Source organism: Chelonia mydas, chromosome 6 (assembly GCF_015237465.2).
Source record: "Chelonia mydas isolate rCheMyd1 chromosome 6, rCheMyd1.pri.v2, whole genome shotgun sequence".
NCBI lineage: Eukaryota > Metazoa > Chordata > Testudines > Cheloniidae > Chelonia > Chelonia mydas.
In genome coordinates, this window is record NC_051246.2 from 18,801,568 (window position 1) to 18,817,573 (window position 16,006).

The window sequence follows — 16,006 nt, forward strand, 5'->3', positions numbered from 1 at the left end:
ACAAGTAAAGTCCTGCTCTGGCTCCTCATCCAAACCCTTGCCGCCTTGCCCATGACCGTATCTCTCCTCTCGTTGTCCTGCTCCCAGCAGGTTCCTTCCTATTCTATTGCTGCCCTCCCTCTTTGTACACTAATTTCTGCGGCCCCCACGCCTGGACCTGCCTCCCAGCTCTTGTCCCCCAAGCCAGCCCCTTGCCCTTGTTGGAGTTGGGCTGATGGACCGGCAAGGGAGGCGTGGCCAGGGTAGCAAGGTGGTGGGCTGGTGGGTCTGGGGGAGAAGAGGACCAGCTAGCTGTGCAGGCCCACTGGTGAACGGGAGGGGTTGCAGCTGCCGGGGAGGTGCCCTTGAGATGTTCTGGCTATCTGGAGATGACCCATGCTCTGAAGCAGACAGATATTCAGCGGGACGTGAGCATGGGCGCCAGATTTGTATAATTTTTGGTGGTGCCCAGAACCCCTTCCCCCAAACCCCACCCCGCCACTTTCTGGCTTCCGCCCCCTCCCCCGAGCGACACCGATAGCCGGCAGGGCAGGGCAGGCTGCTCACTGCTGCCGGCACCAGGCCCCCTGCTAACCACCCAGGCTGCCCTGGATCCCATGTCCCCCTGAAGCGCCGGGCCCCCCAAAGCGCAGTAAGCCCAAACATTGGTGGATCCGGGTCCACGTTCCTAAATATTGGTGGAGCAAGGGCACCATGGGCCCATATAATTTGCCGCCTACGGACGTGAGGCTGTGTCACTAACACGACACCTCTACTTTGCTAACAACTGGCAACACTGTTCAGAGAAAAGCACCGACCACCTGCCAGTTCCAGGCAATTAGGCACAGTGCAGAGAAGCTCTGCAATTAGGCACCAGGTTCCTCTTTGGGGCATGCATCTCTGGCCACTAAATCTCAACCCTTCCCCTCCTTGGGCCTCTCATCCGCAGCCCCGTTCCATGGACCTCTTGTGATAACATCAGCTGATACCCTGCATCCCTCCTCTGCCAAGCAAATTTGATGGAGGCGTCAGAATTAGCTACAAGGCAATGCAAGTGAGTGAAAACCCCTCCGCACAGGCTGGGTTATTTTTATCTGCCGATTTTCTATACAGCCACGTTGAAAATGTGCGTGTCAACCCTCCTGCATGCTGACAGCTGAGACGTGTGTTCCAGATGCACTAATGGAGCCTTGTGATTGTCACTCAAAGTAACAGGATTTCATAGCTTGACTTAAGGTATGCTATATACTGGTAATTATTCAATCAGAAGTTATTATCATGTTGCCAGCAGCAGAGCTGTGGTTGAGGTTGTGGAGGGCAATCTATTCTCAACCTCGGGCTGCAGTTGCCTGGAACATACTTGACAATTTTCCTTTGCAAGTTTCTTTCAAGTTCTTTGCTCTGTTGCTTGGAACTTTCTCAACAAATTTCCTTTAGTAATGAAATGTCTCTCTCTCTCTTGCCCTGCCTGCTGTACCACACTTGATCTACCTACGTGCCTTTTGACACAGACATGCCCAGGCAGGTATATTACATCTGTGTCCAACTGTCCTCCAGATATTTCAACCAAGGGGTCTTGTGGACTCTAAAAGCTAAGAATGAGCTAATTATCATGGTTATTGCAGGATGTTTGTACATAGGGTGGCCACTCATTCATTTCTTGAATACTGGATATTTTGCGAATGGCATGGGCCTGACCCCACTGGTGTGACCCCACACCTGCCGGCGTGAGGGTGCACGCGAGGTCACACCAGCAGGGGCGGTGTGGCGCACTCTTCAAAATGGTGTCCTCCGTCTGATAATGGCCAAAACCACATCCGGTTTTGTCTCAGTACTGGATGCGGGACAAACCGCCCACAAAGAGAAATGCCTGGTTCAAAACTGGACACCTGGCCTCCTATCTGTATGGGGAACAATTGTAGCGTTATATCACTTGTAGAATATTGGGTTCCAAAGCTATTGGAGGTGAAACTTGTTGCCTGAGGCAGGATGGGTCTCCAGAGCGGACTCAATCAACCCTGAGAACAACGGACATCCATCGACCCAGCCCAGCTCTGGGTTTGCAGCCTGCAGCAGATGCAGGCTTGAGCACTGAGACGGACAAAAGAACGCCAAGGAAAAACTGTGAGTAGGGGACCATCAGGACTGAGCTGACGTTAATGAAATGCCCCGATTCTGAACTGAGACAAATGTCTGTGGCTGTACAAGGGAAGGAAAAAGGGCCAGCAGAAGTTCAGGCTCAAGGCATGTACAACGTACACTGACAGACCTATCCTAAAGGCTCGAAGGTAATATGGTTAGAGACAGGAGAGAAAAGGAGACATTTTGTTGGTTTCTGTCTATTTCAGGAGAGGGCCACAGAACAAAGGCCAGTGCACAGTGGCCATGAAACACATTGCAAACGGACTCCACGGCAGTCAGAGCAGCTGCGTGCCCAACGTGGATCAGCCGCTGCGGGAACGAGGTTTATGCTCATGGAACAAGTTGTAGGGAGAGCGGCTAGATCCCTTGGGAATGAATGAAAATGTGGGGAATGCAGATCTGGGTGCGACTCCCAGCAACAGGGGCCATCCTGGCACAGCCCTCAACAAAGCAGCCTTTCGGCTGGAGATGGTGTCATGTAGTCACAGGCTGGGTGCTCTGGAACTGCTCTGAATGAAGTCAGACAAGGCTCTAGAGCAGCATGTCTTGCCTGAGGGCACATTCTCACCAGGACACACCTCCTTGGCTCCAGCGCCTCCTGGGTCTGACCTCGGAGCGTTCAGTGCCCCTGTTCACACCGTGAGCTTCCCGCAGTGAGTCCACCTGGATGGGACACCTGGGGAAGCCTTATACGCTCCAAAAGGGGCCGTGCATCCCCACTCTGCAGTCAGCAGTAGAAAACAGAAGGGCTTATTTGTCGTCGGGAACACAGCGTAGAACACAGTTTGTTAGCACAGAAATTAGGAACTTTCAGCAAAGTCCATCCTGGAGGGCAGAGGGTAATCCCAAGCCCAGAGCTTTCCCCTCTTCAATCCCCCAGCCACAGACTAACCAGCTTCCAGCAGCCCAGCCTCTGTCACACCCAGTTTGCCCCTCCTCCGGCCTTTGTCTCTTTCCTGGGCAAACGGGTCACCTGGCCTCCACCCGGCGCTTTGTTCTCCAGCATCTCTGGCTTGCTCTTGCAGAGGATGGGCCCCGGCAATCAGCTGCCAGCATACTGAGTGTTGGCCATTGTCTGAGCCCAGGCAGTCACACCTGGGGGTCTCTGTAATGATTACACACCCTTGTCCCACCACCTAGAAGTAGACACTTAAGTAACACATGGGGGAAACTGAGGCACACACAGAGTATTTTGACAAACCATTAAGAATATTACCACTTCATCCCAGATGACCAGATCGGAGTTGGTGAAATTGGAAAAGGAATGAGAGCACCAGAGGTGGATGGAGGAGAGAGGCTGCAAGAGAGAGAAAGCAGTCCAGGAAGCTGCCCATTGGAGACTGATGGTGCTGAAAGCAGGAACACAGGTGAGCAAAAGCTTAGAGTGCTGGAATTACAAAATAAGAGCCCTCAGTCCAGGGGTAGTGCCCCGCCCCCCAGGGATCAACCAGCTATGAGAAGCGATGCCCAAGCTGCAGGGACAGGCAGTCCATAGAGGAGCATCTGATTACCTTTGAGAGGATTCACAGAGTACACCAGATTCCTGGTGCACAAAAATGATTGTCTTGCTTCTCAAACTCTCTGATAAAGCCTTACACGTGTTTAATTATATGGATCTGTGGGAGGCTCTGGTTTATGATCGGTGCAAGGAAACTATTGAAAATGTTTCAAATCCCCCGAGGTATATCGCCTACAGTTTAGAAACCTCAGCAAACATGATCAGATGAGTCACGGGAACTATGTTTATAAAATGGTATTATTTAAGCAAGTGGCTAAGGGGTAAAGGGGCAGAGGGTTGTGAAAAGCTGGTCGACATGTTTGCTCACGAGCCATTCTTTGATGCCTGCAGCACTGATGAAGTAAGGGCTGCAGTGTGGGATAAAACCCCAATGACTGTAAAAGACGGAGCTGATCTATAGGTGCAAGACCATTTGTGGAGCGCATGCCACAGAGGGATGGGCAACGTCCCGGCATAAAGGAGGGTCCCTGATTTGTCCTGGGGAAGAAGGCAGGAGAGGTAGGTCTAAATTCATACCACCCCAGAAATGGTCCCCTCCTGGCAACACCAATAACAGGTTCCCAGTCCAGTGGGATGGTCCCAGAAGCTGTTACCTGTTTGAGTCTAGTGAATGCATGAGGAAGCAATGTGCTTCCTACGTGGAATCCCAACGCCAACCCTGAACGGGGCAGTTTAAGGAATCCCCGGTCCAGAGCCCCCCAGGGTCCATGAGAAGGTCCCAGTTAATTTTGTCCAGTTTGACCTACTGGAGGTGGACAAAGATGCCAAGGTAAACAGCAGAATGTGCCGAGGCTGGAGGGACACAGGGGTCCATGACCCACTTGTCAAGGAGGATATGATTAAGGAGTCTGATGTGCTCCCAGGAGAGAGGGTAAAGCCCTTGGCCCTGGGGGAATCCGAAACCATGGGACCTTTCGCTCACACTGAGCTTGTGGGGGAAGGTTTAAAAGAAACTTTAAGGCGGGGGTTCTCCAGAATATACCTGTGGATGTGCGAGTGGGGAATGATATTATTTCACTGCCTAGGGCTGTTAATATTGTGACCTGCAGCAAGAGGGAGTGTCCCCCTGGGTTTCCCAGACACACACCCTGCAGAGGGGGAGGCAGCTGACGTGGGAGGTGAGATCTCCACACCCTTAGCAGCAGAGAACAGCGAGATGTCCACAGGGGAGGGGGATGAGGGGCAGCCCTCAGTATAACCAAGGCCAGGAGGAGATTGCTGCAGGACAGAATACATGGCTTCCACAGAGGCAGCAGATTGGTGTACACTGCAGGTGTCTGGAAGACCAGAGACTGGACATGAGAGTGTAACAAGGTCATAGAGTTGTAGAGTTGAAGGCCAGAAGGGCCCAGGAGGGCATCCAGTCTGACCTCCTCCATTCCACAGGCCACTAACACCACCCAGTACCCGCATGCTACACCCGGCAGGTGGGGTGTGCTAACTGCTAGCCTGCAGAGGGGAAGAGTAGCAGGCTTGCGGAGCCTGGATCAGAGCACTTGGGTTGCCTATAGAATTGGGAGGCTTTCTTCTGGTGGGCACAGAAAAGCCTCTCTTATGCTGTATGCAGGTGGTAGTGATTCACCCTGGCCACCTGGGGTAACCCCCAAAAGTGTCACATCAACCTACCTACTGTGTGTAATCTATCTAATCTAATCTACATGCCTGTCACTGTAGCAAAGTCTAGGAAGCTTTTCTGAAAAGTTTGTGCATAATTGGTTCATCTATTTTTGAATTAGAAGAGAGGAGAAAAAAACCTCTTTTTTCCCCTTTAAACAATCCTGGGTCAGACACTCAGCTGGTGTATATCAGTGTAGCCCGTGCTGAGCTCACCAAGGCGATGCTGATTTACATCAGCAGGGGATCTGGCCCCCTGACTCTCAAGGATGGCGATGGTTAGAAAAACTGCTGAAAATGGCTTCTTTGGATCAAGAGACCTTGCTCCCCTCCCAGCTACAGGAGAGCGAGCTGGATTCTATTCTGCCTCCCGCATTGGCCAAATGTCCCTGGAATGATGCTGGAGGCAGTCAGGCCCCTGTTGGGTCTCCAGATACCAGGTGGGGCTTGCAACACTGCCGGCAGCTAGACAAATCAGCTCCTGAACCAAGAGCTGGGCATGCTGGCTGTACAATCCTTAAGAGTCAATACGGAGCCCTGCAATGTTAATGTAATGTGCACGGCCTGCAGAGAACTGTAAGGGTTTGAACCTTCTCAGCGGGAGACACCATTTAAAGCAAGAGAAGCAGCGTAGTTAAATGCGGGAGGAAAATGCTGCTCTCCTTGCTGGTCTCACTGCACGGATGGGAGAGAACCACTGCTGAGCCTGCAGTGAAATCAGTTAGGCCAGTGGATTTCACTGAGGCCGCTTCTCCCTATTGCCAAGTGCACTTCCAAAAGACAGAGACTGTCCCATGGACATCTCCTCTTCCAGTGAGGACAGTGGGAATGAGACATGAGAATCCTAACAGGTTATGATCTCCATGCTTTCTCAGCATGCAGTCTCCCCACATAGCCTGCAGCCTCCTCTGCTCTCATCTCTCCCGGTCAGTTTACATCTGGGTTCTGGCATGAATATTTTTCAAGTGTTCCAAATGTTTTTTCCTGTCTTGAATCAGGACAAAAAGTCAAAATCTCGAAAATATTTGTGAACCCAAAAACCAATTGTTTCCCCATTTCAGGTCAACCAAAACACCAGGTTTCCATTTTGACTTCTCTCCCACTTTTAAAAAACCTTTCTTTCAGACTAATTAGCTTACATTTCAAAAGTCGTTTCACACCACAACACTGGAATTTGTTGTTTTGAAAACGTTGACGTGAACCATTTCGACAATTTCAAAACTTCTTCCTTTGACATTTTTCCAGTTGGGAAAGGCGTTGGCCCCAATCCTGATATGTGAACAGCTTCAATTTCAGCATATTGGCATTTTTGTTATGAAAAATCGAGGCACGGAAAAATCCCATCCCGCTCTCATTCTGGCCTCCTGGTGTTTCTGGTTTGAGTAGCATAACCAAATCTAATCCTGCCCGATTTTATAGGATAGCGGCACCTGTTCCATAAAAGAGGGTCAACACTGAAGCTGGGAAGTGCAGTTCCCAGCTTAAGGAGTCATACCCACGTTAGTGCTGATTGACTAGCATGCTAAAAATAGAAGTGTAGCCACAGCAAGCACGCGTGGTGGGAAGGGCTAGCTGCCCCAGTAGGATCCTGTCTGATATGCTAGGTATATATTTGCTGCGGCTAGCCCCGCCCACAGCTTGCCCCCCCATGCCAATGATCTGTTTTTAGCACACTAGCTCCATCAGAGCTAGTGTGGGCATATTTATTTGAGCTAGGAATTACGCCGCAGCTCAAACTGTAGACATACCCACAGATATGAAGCAGCCCTGCAGGGGGCTGGGAGGGTCTTGGGTGATTGAAGGCTAGTTGTTCAAATGGCTCTTAAGTCACATAGGCGCTTTGGAAAATCCTACCTATGATGACGCTGTGTTTGCAACGTAGCTGAGTTAATGTTGCTGCAAACCTTGGACCAGAATCCAGCCTTGGTGACGCATGTGTATCCTCACTGGTGGTCGATGGGTTGCATTGGTACAAAGGGGAACAGAGTTTGGGCTGTCTACTTGTATCACTATCACGGTAGCACCTGAGGCTCCAGTCAAGCTGCGCTAGGTGCTGCACACACACTTAGTGAGAGGCTGCCCGTGCCCCACAGACCTTACACCCTAAACAGACAAAGGGCGGGAGAAGGGAAGGATCATCCCCCCCTCGGACACATGGAGAACTGAGGGCCAGAGAGGTGAGGTGACCGGCCCTTAGTCACACAGGGGGCTACAGCGGAGTCAAGAATTGAACACACAGCCGCGGCTGAGGCCCAAGCCAACGCTACCAGCCGTCCTCTCACTTTGTGGCCTGACTGTGCTTAAACTCTCAGCTTCTTAATGCCGCCTTGATGTTCTGCTTTTAATGTAATAGACGTGGTGTTTGTTTTATTGCAGCCCGGCATGAGGGAATAATTGACTCCCTGCAGCATGCAGTAATAATAATGAGATTACCACGTCAATGTATCATCATTACCCTAATGGGGGGAGAGTTATAGATACTTAGTGTAAATCAGATTTACAACAGATTTATTTTTTGTAAGTACCGCCTGTAATTTTGTCTTTACAAATAAGGGGCCAGCTCCCCAACTGGTGTAAACTGGCTGTATCTCCATTGGAATCAATGGGTTAGATCCTTCCCCAACTGACGTAAATCAGCATCATTCCACTTGAGTCAATGGGCCAGATCCCCAGCTGGTATAAATTGGCTGTAGCTTCACTGAGGTCCTTGGAGCTTGGCTGATTTACACCTGCTGAGGGTCTAACTCAAGGTTGTTAACTAGTTCTTTGGTTAGGACTCAGGGCGACTCAGCCTTGGAATAGATGTGCAGTGAGTGTTTGCTGTAAGATCAGAAGGCGCTATATCCAAAGTATAGATCCCATCTTACTGGGCCCGATCTTGCCTCCGTTACTCACACAAGCAGCCCCATTAAAGCCAATGGATGTACTCTCCTGAGTAAAAGTCACAGGATCACTCCCCACAGCATGAGATATTTTTCCTCCACAGGACAGCTTTGTTGTAGGTGGAGATTACGCTCTACCTGGAACTGCAGAGCACTGAGCCTTTCATTTTATTTCCCTATAAACAGAGTTTCATTAGATTCAAGTTCACCCTAAAGCAGGTTCTGCTGTACACTGGAGAGACAAGTGTAGCAGAAAAGCTTAGGCAGAGAGATCCATTAGACACAGTGGATGGCTTATTTCCTTGGTATTCCGGTTGTTGGCTGGATTAGCAACTCTTGGATCATGTCAAGTCGGAGCTGAGACTGTGGCTGGGCTGGCTGCAGAGTTTAGTGCCAGATCCAAACTTTCCCAGAATTCCGGTGCCTTTTGGGACCTGGGGTTTCTTCTAGAATTGGCTGTAGTATGGAGTAGTTCTTTGGGAGGCTCCCCCCGTGCGTATGCAATGAATGACTAGTGTTCATATTCTGTGGCCGTTCCAGGGCCAGGAAAACATGTTGGAAAGTCACATGGCTTTTGGGATGGGCTCTCATCCGCATAGGGTGACGGAGCAATAGGAGGCTGTGGGAAAGGCGAGGAGACCGAGACACTGAGGTGTGGCTACTGCAAGGAAAGTTGTTTCAGCTTGTTTTTTTATTGATGGATGAACCTTTGTTTAGTTAATAGAGTTACCTGGAAGGCTGGGGGGGGGGGGGGGGGGGGGGCGGGGGGAGGGGCTCAGTGAATGGTTACCGGGCTATGGGGCCTTTCGCCTCCAGGCCACTGGTTTGAATTTAGGTAGGCAGGTTCCCATCTGACATCTGTTTGGTGGCTTGGGTGGGATGAATTCAGTGGTCTTGGCCCACTTCCCAGTGGATATGTATGTACGTCATGAAACCAATCAATACCCTCTTGACGGCAGTCTCAAAAGAGAGCTTGAGGCTTGAATGTGGCAAGGACCATGAACTCCCACCCTTCCATAAAGGTGATCTTTCCAGGTCAGAGATGAGGGACAGCACTGTTTTTGTCAGCTATTCCATATCAAGTGGCAGGACAAGGTCAGCAATGAGGATATTCATAGCTGAACCCAGAAACTGCCTCCCATCAGCACAGGTTTGGGTTCGGTGGCTTTCTAAGTGCAGACATATCATCAGGAGGGAAGATCAATGAATTATGAAGTGTGTGTATCAAGGAATGCTGCTACACAACTGGCAAGGTCATGGGTACCAAGCGCTTCAGTAGTGCAATAGGACTGCCGATGATGGACACAGACTGACTATCCAGCCTGACCGCCTTAAGGACCTAGCTAGAGATCTGTCTGGGTGGTGCCCAATCTGCAAGGAAGCGATATTCCTTTGGGATTTGCCTTGATGATGATGACAGCGATGGGCCTTGCTCATACTGTGCATGCTGGGGATTAACAAAAGATGTCCCACTCCAGGGCTGTCAATCTAGCATCTTTCACCAGCACTAACCTCACATGAACATTTAAATAGTTAACTGGGGTGGAGGGGGAAGGTGAGCAGCCTCTTCTGGCTCAGGGAGAAGAAGACTTTAGACAGACCACTTGACCTGAGCTCCCCCACGTGGTCACTTATTACTAGGGGTTGGCCTCTCAATCACCTCGGCTTGCCCATGGACTTTCGGGCCATCTTTACAGTTGGAGCTGCACAGTGCGATAGCTGGGCTCCGTGCTGCTAGCTGAAGGGTGATTCCTTGCCCAGCAGTGTTCCTTCTGGAGCATCTGAGAGTGGTGAGACACGCTGTCCCGATGCAGCTCAGCTGTCCTCGTTCGAGGCAGCTGTTCTCAAGTTGGTGTAAAGGAAGTGGTGACTCTTCTGCCAGTGAAATCCTAACTGCACTGGGAAGGACAGACTGGTGTCTAACAAGACACTTGTGGACAAGATTCTGGACTCAGTAGTGGTAACAGAGCTGGAGGAATATCTAGACAGTCCTGTTCAGCAATGAAATAGCTGCCCAGATTCAGTCGGGGACACAGCACCAAGAATCCCCTTGCTAGCGTCAGGGATGATTTACTCACCACTTTGCAAACACAGAGCTGTCCTTGATGGTGTTATTAGATCTATGGGCAGATGTGGATATTGTGGATAGTTGGATGCTACTGCCTCACCTAGATGATTAGCGGAGCAACACTGGGAATGCACTGGACTGGTACCAGTCGTGTCTGCACGCTGCGAATTTCTGGAGAAGAGGCTGAGAGACATCTGCACAAGCTTAAAAAATGTTAGGTATCTATCTGAACCCAACCCCTGGGGCTCACTCTCCACTGTCCGAATCAGTATCACACACATTGCTCGATAGGAGTCTGGAACTTCTCTGGTCTCCCAGCGGCCATGAGAACCACGGAATTCTATTCTGCTGTCTTGTGGCTTTCTTGTACCTACATCCACTCAGTGCTGTCACAAAGCTATAGGCTTTTGTGCTTCACCTCTTACGTGGACAATGGCCAGATTTCCATCCCAGTGATCTGGGTGGTGGACCTGGCTTCCCTTTCCATGCCATTTTGCTCACGCGGGAAGATGCCAAATTCCCCATGGGTGTAATCCATTGATCCCAGTGGAGCTGCGCCTGATTATCCTAGCGATGGATGTGGCTCCGTTTCCCTAACTGGATACATCAACATTTTTTTATGGACAAAGCTGAGATGTTGCTCCTGTTTCCGACATTTGGCTCCCTATCCCCACGTGCCCTGAAGATGGTCCTGGCCATGTTATAGCGATTCCCTGACTTATGCATAGTTTCTCACAGTAAATCAATTCCCGATCCCTGTAGGCTTCACCTGATTCCAGGATCTTCACAGTCCAGAATTCTCTAGGTGGCAATGGAGGCATGGGGCACTTTCTGGCTTGAGCACCATGAGCTTGACACTCTAGACAGGGTATTGTTGATGAGTTTTCCTCCCCTACAGCACCATCATTTCCACATTATGCCCTCTGTGTGAGGGACTCCTCTGTGTGCTGAGAGATGAGTTCACGAGTCTCTTATTTCTGTTTAAGGCACTTCCTGACTTCCCCGTTATACTCCCAAGACATGGTTGGCATTAACGTCCCTTCTTACGAATGGACAGTTGCCCTCTCTCCTTGCCTGGGGCTATGTTGCTTTGGTGGCACCAGTTCCAATGGTCTGTAGAATTCCCTTTTCTTCGCCTCAAGCTAGCGCAGGGCAGAGGGGCTCTGAGCCGCCATGTTGCTGGGGCACAATATTTGGGGTGTTTGCAGTGAACTCTGCAGAGAGCTTGTGGGATTCCCCAATTGGCTCTGTTGGCTGTGGTGTTGTGCGACACTGTGATCCCTGTGGAAGGTGCAAAATGGATCGCCAAACCCCAGAAATGCCTTGCAGAGCCACCTAAAAGACACAGGCATTGGAAAAAGGCCCAGTAGATCAAATGATTGTTGCTTGTATTAGCAGCTGGCTGATGAACAGGGAGCAGAGAGTAACTGTTAAGGGGGAGACCTCTGAGCAGGGAGCAATATCAAGGGAGGGAACCTCAGGAGTCAGTGCTAGGATTCCCATCACTTAATGTTCTCCTTGACAGGCTAGGGGAAGGGGAAATTCACGAGCTTTGCCTCTGATGCCCAAATCAGCCATAGCAAATGCAGGAGAAGGGGAAGCCAGCAGCAAAGGGAGCTGGGGAGATCAGCGCTGCGGGTGCCTGAGGTTCAGTAATGCCATGTGAGGCCATCCGCCTTGGCAGAGGAAGAAGTGGAACAGAGACAAATGTGGGAAGGGACCAGTTATCTACAGAGCAATGAGGCTGGGAAAGACCCAGGGAGGAACAGCAGCTGAGTGTGAACTTGCAGAGCGGCTCCATTGCGAGAGGAGTCAGTGCTGGCGTAGGATTGGGTGGATCGGGATCGTGTGACATTAAAGATAGGGAGGAAATAACGCTGTCTCTTGTTGGTCCTGGCTCTTCCTGCTAACACAATCCAGCTGGGTCAAAGCCCTGAGGGGCACAATTGCCACTGCAAGCCTAATTTGAGCAGGCTATTGCTACACCCTTGTGGGGTCAGAGTCAGGCAGCTGTATGTGTACGTGGGGCGGAAGAGGGGTTAACATACAGCCAGCCGTTTGCGCACACAGTCCTGGTTAACTGCGTGGACAGACTAGGCATGCAGCTGCGTATGCATTTTTGTATGTCCACAATGGAGTGCCTGGAATATCACCTCCTTTGGGACTGAGTCCCACCGCTGGCGTGTGTCCGGCCTACTATGCTCGATAGCTCCTTGTCAACATCACAACAGCCAAGCCATTACCCTCCCCTGCCCCTACCATGCATGCATCTCTTCTTACACCTCCCTGGACAGTTCCAGCCCCTTCAGTGACCTAGCAGCCTTGTACTGGCGGGTGACTGAATGCACTTGGCAAGAGCTAACTTGGGAGCAGTCAGGGGGACAAAGCCCCTCTCTGTGAAGCATTACCATCCCCGTGTGGCCCAGCAGGGGTTAACAGTGTGCCCCAGGCTCCTGCGAGCCCTCTTTGCTTTGGCTGTGTCTCTCCTCCACTCCGTGAGTCCTTAGTGAAAACACTGGCCAGTGCTGGAGCCAGAACAGACCCCAGCCGGACCCCACCTGACACAGCCTCCCAATGCTGACAGTGCCCATTATCTATATCTGTGACATGTGTGGATCAGCTGCCCTTATGGCCTCTGCCAGTGGTATGTGCTGGTGGCCGAAGCCCTTAGTGCATGTCCACGGCCTACATGCACGTGTGGCACCTGTGCATACGGCCTATGGCAATGCTGTGAGGCTGTGGCCTATGGCAATGCTGTGTGCTGGAACAGGCATTTTAAATGGAAGTGTTCAAGCCCTCTCCCTGTCCCAGAGGTGGGAATACAAAATATCCGTGGTGTGCCCCTCTGAGCGCTGCGCTGGGATGCTAGTGAAGGTCCCGCCTTGGCCTCCCATAGCCCTTTCCCCTCTGTGCTGACAGAACCCACTTTCCCGCCACCCCTGTGACCTGCTCCCCCATCACGCAATCCCAGGAGAGCTGCGGCCCTGGGGCTGTCTGGGGGGGGACACACCTTGCCAATGACATCGTTCCGGCTCAGCCTGTCCTTGTCCATGACGGTGATGATGATGGTCGTCTCTCGCAGCTTCTCGGTGGGGATGTCGAAGATGAAGGACTCGTTGAAGACTGGGTTCAGGCACCGCTTCATTACCACCGTCTTCTTCTTCTCCACCCTCTTGTCCTTGTACATCAGCCACACCTTGACGTAGGGGTCTGCCATGGAGAGGAGAGGTCAGACACAGCGCTCTTAGGCCAGGGCAGGGCTCCTCCCGCTTCTGCTCCTTAACATGGCCTGTCCTCAGGTTTCCTGCCTCTCATGCCAGGGCCCTCTCTTTCAGCTGGTGGCCTGCAGCCTCCTGTTCAGTGCAGGAGAGAGGGATCTGTGGGGCAGCTCCCCTTTTCGCTGCAGGACGTATTAGGGAGCTGAAACAGGTCAGGGGGACTCTTGAGTTTCTCCCACTGTGGGACAAAAGAGACTCAGAGTTGACCGTTCCCTGTGGAAGACAAAGGAGGACTCTCTCCCTGGTATGGGACAGAGGAACTCCGGACAAGTTCCTCCCCGAGGAGAGGCAGAGGGGCCCCAAGGTGAGGAAGAATAGATTGCAGTTACCCTGCACCTTACTACGCTGTGGCGAATGGCCCCTGCCAGTGCCCCTGGCTCAGTACAGAAGAATGGCCCTGATTGCCAGTACCTGAAGTCCCCCCGATGTCCATGGCTTTCAGATTCCGTGCTTTGATGATATTCACAATGATGGAGTTACCGGAAGGGTTGTAGCAAAGGGACAGGAGGAGTTCTCCCCGACTTCCCTGCAGAGAGGAGAGGTTGTTATAGACTGGCAGAACTCCCTGGGACACCAGCTAGCCTAGCTCAACCAGAGCACCTCGGCGGCCCTGTCCCCACAGAAACCACCTTCAAACATATTTATGGCTGTAACATGCTTTGCTTCTCCACCACATACGAAGAAGCTGGCTGTCTAGGGCTGGGAAGGAATCTGTAGCATGGCTTCAGCTAGCACCGTTATTGGAAACAAATTCACATCCACATGGATCAGTGAAAGTATCCCACAGCTGGTGCCAGCCCACGTGTTTGCAGTTGGCTCTAAACCACGGCCGAGAACTGTTTTCTGCCAGTAGAGTGTCTCCTACAGGATGCACAAGGCCTTAAACCCCTTCTCAGCTGACAGGGGGTAAGACCCGTAGGCCTTCGGATTCTGAATAAAGAGAAGATGCAGTCCCCAGGGCTGTCAATACTTCCCCTTTTTACCGGTACCAGATTCATGGGTCCATCACTGATTCATAGATTTTAAGGCCAGAAGGAACCACTCTGCTCATTGTGTCTGACCTCCAGCATAGCACAGGCCGGAGACATGGCTCTCATCCCAGCCTCCAGGAGTGTTGCTGGGATAGTGGTAGATCCCTCAGGGTATCTCACAGTGATGGGGGTTCGGGGATGTCCTCTCTGGGACCCTTGCTGTGGCAGCTCCAGGATGTCCTCTGGGAGCACTAGGCTATTATAGTCACTGAGGCCAGCTATTAGCCACGTACACTAAGCCAGGGCATTACACACTGGCTAAGCCTCTCTCTGAACACAAAGCAAAGGCCTTACGCTCCCATCGCTGCAGGGTTTCAGCTCCTTCCAGAATGTCTGCATCTGGGTCAGGTCCAACTTGTTGAGTGGAATGGATACCTCTCCGATGGGGTCATTGCGACTGAAGCGGTCATAGTCCAGAACCTGGAGATACAGCACCCGCTGCACCACCTTCTCATATGGGAAACCTGTCAAGGAGACCAGAGCGGGAGGTGGCTACCCAGAAACGTGGCAACACGGCCAAGTCTGGCAGAGCCATTCCAGATCCATACACCTACTTAAACCCAGGTGGCATTCATGCAAAAGAGACCATCCCTGGCATGCATCTCTCTAGCCCGTTCTGGCTGGTGCATGTTGCTGGGATCAAACAGTCAGTGGAGAAGGGGCACTGGTTGGAGGGAGACACACTTTTCAGTAATTTTATGGCCTCTACTAATATCTGTGGTTACGAGTAATCAACCCTCATGCTTCATGACACCAGCTGGCCACAGCCAGGGTCAGGAAGGAATCCCACCCTTCACAAACATCTTCCACAATTGGCTGGGTGCATCGCAACTGTCTGTGGAGGTGTTTCTGTGAGTGATCAGGTATTGACTGTTCACCAGAGGTTGGACGCAGATCAATGGTGTGATCTGATACGGCAGGAGGTCAGATCCCAAGGGTGTGGTCTGATCGGGCAGGAGGCGGGACAGTCTGATATGGTTTAGCAGAAGCGGAGATAGTGGACCAGATAGGCCAGAGATGTGGCACACAAGGTGGGACATACGACTAGTGTGACCAGTGGTTCAATTCGGGGAGGCTGGAGAGGGGATCACAGAGCTGATTGTCCATTGGGGTGGCTGTGGGGGTAGGTCACAGAATCCGATGCTGGAAGGACCAGGAGGCAGGACGTTTGGCCAGACAGGCCAGTGGCTCAATTTGGGGAGGTAGGAAAGGGTGTACTGGTGCTGACTGGCCACGGTGCCATCCAGCATGGTGGAGAGAACAGTCGTGTGGAGAGATCAGCCTGGCAGGAGCAGGCACACTGCTGCTCTAGATGGCTGACTTTGGGCTCCAGTCTGGCAAATCCTGCTTCCTACAGGGACTTGGACTCACTTTCTGTCTCTCTAGGTGTTCATATGGCCCTCGTCACCACAGTATCTGAGCGCTGGGAGGCACGAAGTGCTAACCCCATGCTAAAGACAGGGCCCAGAGGCACAGGGGAGAGGCAGTGACTT

General features: G+C 51.7%; 1 protein-coding gene across 7 annotated transcripts in view; it reads right to left on the minus strand.

The window, feature by feature from the left end:
* The window catches only part of SYT7 (synaptotagmin 7), a 169,429-nt gene that overhangs the window by 8,270 nt on the left and 145,153 nt on the right, over positions 1-16,006 (minus strand). For all 7 annotated transcript variants that reach the window (XM_037899444.2, XM_037899448.2, XM_037899443.2 and 4 more), the window contains 3 exons: positions 14,808-14,977; positions 13,894-14,008; positions 13,215-13,414 (listed from right to left, as the gene is read on the minus strand). In XM_037899444.2, the coding sequence (XP_037755372.1) occupies positions 13,215-13,414; positions 13,894-14,008; positions 14,808-14,977 (485 nt within the window). The remainder of the gene's footprint in view (positions 1-13,214; positions 13,415-13,893; positions 14,009-14,807; positions 14,978-16,006) is intronic.